The 10,013-nt window shown below is 52.8% G+C and overlaps 1 protein-coding gene across 1 annotated transcript; it reads left to right on the top strand.

Moving 5' to 3' along the window:
- The first annotated feature begins 4,468 nt into the window (after nucleotides 1-4,468).
- Nucleotides 4,469-8,354, top strand: LOC115635603. The gene is made up of 2 exons (XM_030534601.1): nucleotides 4,469-5,942; nucleotides 6,259-8,354. The coding sequence occupies exons 1-2, from the start codon at nucleotides 5,142-5,144 to the stop codon at nucleotides 6,298-6,300; spliced, it is 843 nt and encodes a 280-aa protein (XP_030390461.1). The 5' UTR covers nucleotides 4,469-5,141; the 3' UTR covers nucleotides 6,301-8,354.
- The last annotated feature ends 1,659 nt before the right edge of the window (nucleotides 8,355-10,013 follow it).

The raw sequence follows: 10,013 nt of genomic DNA, 5'->3' as shown, positions 1-10,013 counted from the left end.
AGACGCACTGCAAGGGACACAATCAAAAAATGGCCTGGCTGGAGAGCAGAGGAGAGAGCTGGCCATGACGCCAGTGTTGCTGCTTTAATGGCTAGAAAGTTTTCCTGATTCAGCGTTTCCGCCATGTGTAATTTACAGTCATGTCCAGTGAGACAGCTGCAGCTTTACACAGGACACGGGCAAATTTGGGTTTAAAATGAGTGATCTGCCGTGTCATGAGGGAGGGGGTGGTGAAGTCTGTTCCAGGGAACATTGCATTAGCTGCTCTCCGGTACATCTGGCTGGGAGATTTCTGTAATCCCAGTGCTACGACCAACCACTGGAATTTAGTTTAGATTCTAATAACAGGCTGTGGTTCTGAAGCACGAGGTCTATTGCTAGAAAGTGCTCCGGCTTGTCGTATAATTGCCTTTGCAGTGCATCTCCTTTCCCGTCGGAGCCCAGCAATGGCAGCTCTCGCGAATGCGCTCGGGATATGTGACGAGACTGTGTGGCATTGCCACAAGTTTCTGTTTGATCTTGTTAGATGTACGTACTTGGTGTCACGTGCGTATTCAACCCTGGCTAATACTGCACCATAGAAAAAGTCTCATGTTAACGACTTTTGTCACAAAAGTCATTAACATAATAGGACTTCCACAGCAAAACTGAATATTAATACTACACCAGGCTGCGGCAGTAAGAAGGATAATTGCTCTAATACATTTTCCAATAGGATTTTCGCATCATAGTAGCAATTGCATTAGCAAAACTGATTATTAACACATCTGATACAATGGAACGGGCTCATAGGAGTTAAGTTGGTTCCTTTTTTCTCAGGATTACAGCCTGAGCGGTTGAGCTGTGTCTCTCCCCTTCACCTCTCCCCAAAAGAAAAATAGCCACCACCCAAACCACAGACCCAGACAGAATGGATGCTACAAGCCATGCGAAGCAGGCAGCCAAAAAGGAAATGTTTATGGACAGTTAGGAGATTGGGGGCCTGATCCAAAGTTAGTCAAGAGAAAAATTCCCCTTCACTTCTGTGGGCATTGGCTCAGGTCCCGTTGTGTAAGTATTTGCAGCAGCAGCAGGGATGTTTTGCTGTTACAGAGACAGCTAAGTGACAGGTCACTTGTATTATGTACAACACACTGGATTGCCAAGTATCAGAGGGGTAGCCGTGTTAGTCTGAATCTGTAAAAGCAGCAAAGAATCCTGTGGCACCTTATAAACTAACAGAAGTTTTGGAGCACGAGCTTTCGTGGGTGAATACTACATGCATCTGAGGAAGTGGGTATTGCCACAGGATTCTTTGCTGCTTTTACTGGATTGCCAGTGCACATACCACATGCAACAGTTTTGGGTTGCTTTCCTGCAGCCCCTCCCAGGGCTAACCAGTAAACTAAATGCAGTGTGGCAGAGCATTCATAATCATATATACATATCTCACTTTCTCACACAGTGTTTGAACTGTAGAAGGTAATGGGGGGGCGGAGGGGGAGGCGTTCTCTTGCCTTTCATGAGTTTCATGCAGCTTTCCTGGATCTACTCAGTCACAGCTACCAGGGTGAGTCTGTCATTGGCCTTTGGAATGCATTGGATTGCACCTGATGCCTTAGATGTGTGTGTATGTAAGAAGGAGAAACTGAGAAAGAGAGAGACCTTGGGGTGAAAGTGGACAGCAAATTAGACATGACTTTGCAATGTGATTTGTCAACAAAACAACTAGGCCATTGCAACTCTGAGCTGTGTAATGAGAGCCATCACCTCCCTGGAAAGAAAGGAAAAATGTCTCTCATGTGTCCCCACCTGGGATATCACCATAGCTGAGAAAACTGTATATCCAGGATAAGAAACCAGCCTTCCTGATTCCCAGCCATGTACTTTCAACACCAGAACACGCGTCCTCTATTGCTCCTCGTGTGCTCCCTCCTGATCTTTGTCAGCCTTTTTAAGTCCAGATGGAAAATGCATCCTAGAGAGGATGGCTTAGTCAGATGAGCACCAGCATCCAGGATTCTCTAGAACCATAGGTCCAAACCTAGGGTCTGCTCACCTTTCCTTCTTTCTTCAGGGACTACATCCAGGAGCACACAGCTCACCCAGTGAGGGCGTTGGGGCAAGGCCTTACAACCAGGGCCCTTTCTCTTGGGCATGGATTCTGCAGCAGGCCCCTGGTGTCCTTCACTCAAACTCCCCTCCTTCAAATGTGGGGCTGTTTTGTCCACTTCGCGCTCACCCTGGACTTGAGAGATGGCAGAATATATGTGGCTTGGCTGTAGTACTGTACATGTCTAGATCTATATGGGGTATGTATAAAGCGAGAGATAGATCAGTGGTTCTTAAACTTTTGCACTGGTGACCCCTTTCACACCGAAAGCCTCTGAGTGCAACTCCCTCTTAGAAATTAAAACATGTTTTTATATATTTAACACCACTATAAATGCTGGAGGTGAAGTGGGCTTTGGGGTGGAGGCTGACAGCTCGTGACCCCCCGTAATAACCTCGTGACCCCCTGAGGGGTCATGACCCCCAGTTTGAGAATCCCTGAGATAGACAGATAGATAGATAACATTGCTACAGTAGAAAGTGGAGCAGAATAGAGGCCATTCCATGCACCGGGGCTGCCTTGAGGAAAACACAGAGACAGGCATGACAGGGTGGTTGGTGGAGGGGATGCGATGAAAGGTGAGGTCTGAAATGTTGGCTGGGGGAAGATGTGCAGGGCCAGGAAGGCGTGACACGCCCGTGATGCACAGTGAGACTGCAGTCTTCCATATTATGTGCCCTGATGACCACAGACCCTCTCGGTGTGGGGCAGGACAGAGGAATGGAGAGGAATCCACACTCCCCTTGGGTGGGTGAAGGGATCAGAGTGTGTCACCGGGTAACATATTTTGAAAACTAATCTGATTACTTGCAACTAGTTACTGTCACTCTAATCACCTGCTCAACAGCCCCAGAGAGCAGCATTGTCCTTAGGACTCACCATGGCCTCCAGTCCTGTGGAGGGTCAATAGGACCCTTGATCACACATAGCCCTGGGCACAGAGATAAAACTCCTTCATTCTGTGAAGCTGAAATCAGTGGGAAGCCTGAACACCGGGAGACCTGCCCTTCCCTTCCAGGCACTGTGCAAATGAGAGGCTGATTGCTTATAACACACTTGGCCGGGTTGGCCTTGCACTACTAGCTGAGAGGACTCCTTGCTTTTTGGAGAGGCCCATGAAGCTGCACCTTGGCATTCTTGCTCTCTTCTACCCCACTGCTCTGCCCCTGAGTTTCAATGTCCTCAGCTTCCCCGTTATGAGACACCTTTACGGAACATCTTCTTCTGAGCCTCTCTTCTTATAATAGTGGCCAGGGCTCCAGTGAGGCCTGGGGGGGAGACGTTTTCTATCACCTTTGAAAGAGACTAAACCAGGGGTTGGCAACCTTTCCGAAATGCTGTGCTGAGTCTTCATTTATTCACTCTGATTTAAGGTTTTGTGTGCCAGTCATACATTTTAACGTTTTTAGAAGGTCTCTTTCTAGAAGTTTATAATATATAACTAAACTATTGCTGTGTGTAAAGTAAATAAGGTTTTTAAAATGTTTAAGAAGCTTCATTTAAAACTAAATTAAAATGCAGAGCCCCCTGGACCGGTGGCCAGGACTCGGGCAGTGTGAGTGCCACTGAAAATCAGCTCGTGTGCCGCCTTCAGCACCCGTGCCATAGGTTGCCTACCCCTGGAAGTAAAACCTGGTGGTGGAAAACTGAGGAAACATCCAGAGCAGAAACTCATTCAGTGTTGCAGACCAGAAAATTTGCAAATTAGCCAGTAAGCACAATGAGAATAATTTAAAAAGCCTACAACAAAATAACCCAGGATACTGCATCCCGATCTCAGAATAAAAGTCACCCACGCTGAGTAACACCAGGCCTCACTACTATTAAGAGGAGAGGGCTAGCGAGTCAGATAAAACGCTTGGAGTTATGAGATGGGGACATTTGGATTCTGCTCTGGATCCTTTCCTGGTGACTTGGACTAACTCTGTGAAATGCTTGCTGAGAAGCAGGCTGACTGGCTGGGATGTTTTGTGAGAATTCATTGGGGCTTGTGGATCAGCCAAGTGAGAATTAGAAAGGTTCTGTTGTGCTTATCGTTATTTCTATAGCTCTGCCTGTGCGCTGGATGCTTTACAAAGTGAGTACAAAGAGGAGGTCTCTGCCCCAAACCAATTGCACTCTAACTACATGTCTCAGTGTCCCTGCAATGACAGTAAACAATCCCCCTAAAGACTCAGGGCCTGATTCTTATCTCAAGCTGCTTTCACACACTCTCACTTCACTCTCTTCAAGTTACTCCTTGTTTAGAGCCGTGTAAGTGAAATCAGAATCCAGATCTCACTTTTACTGTGATGTCACAAAAGGAAAATATATTTAAATCTGCCAGATAATTTATTCATATATAAGTAGAATAGAATAGAATTGTAATATAATTACTTCTAATCAATTAATAAACTGCCAGATGCATCTATGTAGGCACAGGGGGCTGCCCTCCTGGGTCTGTTTGCAGGATTGGCACCTAAAGATTCCCTGTATGACCTTCTCTGTCTTTTCAACCTGTTTACTTGTATCTCACCCAGCGTAGGGCCGGCACTTGATAAATAAACAATAAAACTGGCCCTGCGTGTCTAGCAGGAAGTCCCATAGAAACGGGTCCCACAGGGAAAAAGTGTGCAGTGTTGAAGTTGCACAGAGGGGTCCGATGCAGTGCTCCTTGGTTTCTGTACAAGCAGGGGGGAGAGGAAGGCTGTGGTGCCTGTGGGAAAGGCGCCGATCTGGGACTCAGTTGGATTCTTGGCCCTGGCACAGACTTCCTGTGTGCACCTGGGCAAGTCCCTTAGACTCCTTGCACCTGGATTGCCCATCCACTCAAGGGGATAATGCTGCCCATCTCCCACCATGTACCTACCTGCCTTGTCTAGCCCTGATCTTGCAAATGACTCATGGGCCTCCAGGGGGGTTAGTGGAGGGCCCTGGGTCGCTGAACCTATGGCAGGACGGGGTGTTAGGGCTTTGTGGGCAGGGGCTGTGCGCCGCAGCCCGAAGCACTCTTCCCTGGGCCTGGCATAAGTAAGTGGTGGGGGTGGGGCCGTTGTATCTGGCTCCACATATGTGCAGCGTCCAGCACCACCCGATCTGGCCGGGGCCTCTAGGTGCTACAAGGCCGGCTGCCCACAGTCCAGGAGGGGAGAGGGAGACCCTGGCAGGGCTGGCTCCAGCGGCTGGGGGTCACCGCCCCAGAGGGGCCATGGCCTCCGCAGTGCCCTGCCAGGAGGAGCAGCCAAACGAAGCCACGGGAGGCCGAGGCGCCAAGCGAGCCCGGAGCCGCCAACCCCGCCGGGCTCAGGGCACTGCTGGAGATCGCTGCGAGGCAAGGAAGGTGAAAAACCAGCCGCCCCCCGAGTGCAGGGAAAGAGCCGCCGGTGCAAAGCCAGCGCCCGCCTGCCCCGAGGGGAACGGGGGCGGGGAGGATTGTGCTGAGCCGCGCGCGGGGGGGTCCCGGCTGCCGCCTCGCTTCTTCTTTTTGTGTGTGCAAGAGTCCGAGCAGCAAATCTCTGTTTCCTCCTCTTGTTTTGCGCGGTGCAATGTAGGGATTTCCTCTCCCCTCCCCCAGCCCGCTCGGCTCGTGCAGCTGCGGCAAGGACGTTACTTTGTCTGGATCCCAGCAGCTCCTGCCCGCTCCGAGTGCGAGGGCGCCAGCTCCGGGCCTGGGGAGCGGAGGGCATGTAGCCGGGGCCATGCACGCAGCAGCCTCCCTATTTGCATTGGCAAAGGCAGAGGAGCAGGAAGAAAAGGGAGTTCCGTTTGTCCAGGCAGCGGGCGAGGCAGGGCCCAGGAGCCGGCGGCTCCGCTTCTCTCCCGGGGCAGGGGGACCATGCGACTCGGCACTAGAAAATCCAGAGCCCGTCAGGTGAGTCCCGTGCGCAGCGCCGTGCCCGGGGCGGCTCCCTGCAGCCCTGGGTGTCCGGGGAGGTGGCAATGAATGAAAAGCCCCGCTCAGCTTTGCGGGGGGGGGGGGCGGGATCACCTTGCCCCCCCACGCCCCAGTAAAGACAGCGGCAGGGTGTGTGTGTGTGTGCGTAGTGGTGGGGGGTTTCGATCCCGCTTCGCTCTCATCCATTTTCTGCTGAACGGCCCCCGGCTCCATTGTGGGGGAGCTGGGCGCGTCCCTCGCCAGAAACCGGAGCCCCCCGGGCGCGCTAACTGACCGGATTTACTCCACGCAGGCAGGTCGGGGACCCTGGCACAGGAGCAAAATCATAAAATAATTGCAACCGCAGCTGGCCCCAGAACGCAGCGTCCAGCTCCGCCGTGGAAAAATCCGGGATCCTACACAACCCCCCCAACAGCAGCAGTTTCCGCTTTCGGGAGAGCAAGAGGACGCGTTAAAGCAACAGACCCCCACATTACCCCGCATCCGAGGCGTGTTCCAGCGGCCCGCGCTGCAAACTGGCTTCGGGGTCTCCGGGGGCCCCGGTCTCTGCCCTGCTCTGGATTCGGGCTTATCCCGCAGCTCCGGCCCGGGAGGCGGCGGCCTGGCGGTAGGTGCTTGGGCTTGTTTGCCTTTTTCAGTCTTATGTTTTTAAGTCTTTTCCCCTCTCTCCCTGCCCCCCTCATTAATTCCTCAGCGAAGGGAGCTTTAATTCCAGAGGGAAACTGGCCCCCTCGCCCTAGTCTGTTCTGCATCCCCCCCCCTCCTCCTGGTGCAATTCGAGGAGCTTTCATGGCAATTCCAATTCCCCCCCCCCCCAGGAGCACACAACAAAGGGGGTTAAACCCACTTCGCTTGCTCGGCCGCGTCCTCCCGTGTAGTCGGGGAGCGGAGCGGAGCGGAGTGTTGTTTACTAACTTTGTGTGCCGCCGGGCTGCATAACTGCAGCCAGAGTCCGATCCATTGCAGCTCAGGGCCAGGCCGAGCCGCCACATGGCTCTCGGTTCCAGCGTCTCACAAATAAATCGCTTCTGCTTTCAGAAAACCGCAACGGTTCAGCCGCCCAACGGGCCTGGGCCCGACCTAACCTTTGTCTTTAGAACGTAGTTGCCAGTCGGGGGGTGTTGTAGCCCTGCAGTGTGGCCTAGAGAGAGAGCCTCCTTTGCAATGGGCAGGCTGGGCTTACAGCAAAACTCACCGCGGACATTTTTTGTTAAGAGACGAGAGAAATTTTTGTTCTTCTTCTGCAAATAACATTCCTGGCTCGGATTTTTAATTCTTCATTTGATTATTTTTTTTAATAATTATTTTCGTCTTTGTACTTTTAAAAGCCCAACAAGACTTTGCAAAAATAAATCGATAGAACAAAAATAGATCGTGTCTCCAGGTTTCCTTTGCAAATAGATTTACAGCGAACAAGGAAAACACGAGGGAGGCACGGCTAGTGCTACGGATTGTATTTAATGATTGCATCCGAAAACAGCCAGGACGGGTTAAACCCGGTGTCACACAAACACAGATCTGATACTGGACCTGTACAATCTGCAGTTTAAATGTAGCAATCTTTGCACCGCTCTTTTGAAGCTCCAAATGTACTGGCTAAATAGCTGCTTTATAGCCAAGGAAAAACACAGCTTTGCTTCTGGAAAGCGAATTACACATAAATACAATTATCCACGCTTTTAACACAATATAACTTACCGTCCAGACGGAACTAACCTCACTTAGAAAAAGGAAGAAGTACAATAGGATGATTCTGCTTTCCTGGGCGCCCTAAAAATCCCGCCCCAACTCCCCAGTCTTTTGTTTCTGTTTTCTTGAAGGAAACTGATCGCTGGAATCTGTCACGAAACTTTATATAGATGTCCTGTAAATTCAGTGTAGAAAGTATATTTGTGCTAGTAAACAATGGATTTATGGAACGATTTTTAATTAAAGTGATCGACTTTTCTGTTAACAAAAGCGGTAGTGAAAGCTCCGGGTTCAGCTCACGGGAAGCGACTCCGGCTTGATTCATACACCCGCAGCCTCTTCCTCGAGCGGCGGCTGGTGCATTTCGAGAAGGGTCGGTTAGACTCGGTATTTTTAGCGTTTGTTTCTCCCCCGTTCTCCTCTTTTGTTCGGTGCAATTCGGTTGCAAAGCGAGGGAAGGAGACTCGGTCCCGGGCTCGTTAAGAAACGCGCGGCAGGCTCGGGTCTCTGGGCCTTTGTTGTTGTTTTGGTTTGGGGTTTTTTTGGTGGTGGTTTGAAATCCGAGAAATGAGACATGACATTTTAGTGCGTTTAGAAAAGCACCGAGGGGCTGGGGGCTGGTGCCTCTGGACTAACGAACCCAAGGCGGGTCCCAGGCTGGCGGGGGGAACCCGAGCCCGGGCTCGCAGCCCCTTTGCGCTGCGGATGGGAAGGCCCGGAAATGGAGCGGGGAGGAGGAGGACGAAGGAGGCTGGGGCAGAGCGGGGACGGGCAGGGAAGATGGCCGGCGGGGCGAGGGCAACTCTCGGGGGTCCCTGGCCGGGGCGCGGGTTCCGCCTCGCCGGGGAAGCGGCTCCGGGGCCGGAGAGGAAGTGGCGCCTGCAGCCGACACGGCTCCGGCCTGGCCCCGCAGAGCCCGCGCGGTTCCTTGCAAGTTTCCCAACAAAACGCGGGGCTCAGAGGAGGCTCCTGCGGGGCGCGGAAAGGCCAGCGCCAGGCTCCGCTAGGCGCTCCAGGGCTGCCAGAGGGGCAGGAACCCGCTTAGGGATGGGCCTTGCCCTCAGCTGGGGGGTGGGGGGGGGTTGTGGGGCTGATTCTCCCGCCCCCCGTTTTCGGGGCTGTGACAGAAACAAGCCAAGGCAAAGCTCCCTCTTTTCTCCAGCCGGCTCCCCTTGGCGAGGCCTGTCAGTCCTAGCAACGGGGCAGGGCTGGGGGGAGAAGGAGGCTCAAGCAAGAGAGCAGCCGCGCTCGGCTTCCCTAAAAGCATTTCTTCCCCTTGGTTGTGGTTTTAAAAAGCCATTCATAACTGATGCGCAGCCTGGTCCCCCCCGCGGCCGCTGGGTGCAGGCGTGTGTGTCTGTCCCGGCAGCTCTTAGCCTTTTCAACAGGCCGTGCAAATCAGAGAGAGAGAGAGTGTGTGTGTGTGTGTCTCTCTCTCTCTCTCTCACACACACACACACTTATTTACTTACTTACTTTCCAATGCTGTGTGAGCAGATAAGTCAGGAGGGGGCTTCCCAGTCCTGGCTGCTCCCCCCCCCCGCCAGCCTGGGGGGCAGCTAAAAGTCCAAAACAAAAGCATTTAAAGAGAAAGCAGGGAGCTCCGGCCCCTTCTCTGGGCTGTAAGTCTGCCAAGGCCTCCCCAGCCTTCGGCTGCCTAGGTCTGGTTTGCATTGAGGGGATAGGCTGCTCGCTAGCACCCACCCTCTCGGGTCCTCTCTGGCTTTTCAGTGGGGATTCTGGATCCTGGCCCTCTCTCTTTGCTGCCACTTGCAGTGGGAGATGGAGCAGGAGGTAGCGTTAACTCCCTGCAACCACCTTAGTGAGAAACACTGGACAAAAATGGGAGTGGGGGGGCTCTAGGTCCATTTTCTTGATGACTTTGTGCGGGACTTTGGGGCAGTGGAGGCAGCTGTGAATCCTCTCCTGGGGGGAAGAACAGAGCCTGTTGGGCCTGAAGAATGTGAACCCCCAAGTGCAGGAGCCAGGCGTCCACACTGGATTTGCTTTGTGCCGCCAGCAGCGCGGGTGCACACACACACACACACACGCCTGCCTTTTACACAACAATAAAAAAAAAGTCAAACCAGAGGGTTTGTCAGCCAGAGGGTCTCCCATTGGAAGCCAAAGGAAAAGCCCCAGCGCTTCCGCTCTGCATCCTGGGCCCTCCTCAGCCAAGCCCCAGAGCCAGACTCCCTTTCCCAAGGCCCTGCAAGGGCGCGGCGCACACACACACACACACACACGTCCAACAGAGGCCCTAATGATCACTTAAGGTTGCTTTTGCAAATCCCGTTCCTATTGGCGCGCAGAGCTGCTGTTCGCAGGCCTGGCTGCCAGCTGCAGGATTCTGGCACT

The sequence above is a fragment of the Gopherus evgoodei genome, chromosome 15, assembly GCF_007399415.2.
Source record: "Gopherus evgoodei ecotype Sinaloan lineage chromosome 15, rGopEvg1_v1.p, whole genome shotgun sequence".
In the NCBI taxonomy this organism is placed as follows: Eukaryota; Metazoa; Chordata; order Testudines; family Testudinidae; genus Gopherus; species Gopherus evgoodei.
The sequence above is the reverse complement of the archived record's forward strand: the minus strand, read 5'-3'. Positions and strand labels throughout refer to the sequence as shown.

Coding starts and splice junctions, on each gene's coding strand:
- LOC115635603 (XM_030534601.1), top strand. CDS start 5,142: ATGTGCAGCGTCCAGCACCACCCGATCTGGCCGGGGCCTCTAGGTGCT. Junction 5,943..6,258: donor GAAAATCCAGAGCCCGTCAG/GTGAGTCCCGTG, acceptor TACTCCACGCAG/GCAGGTCGGGGACCCTGGCA.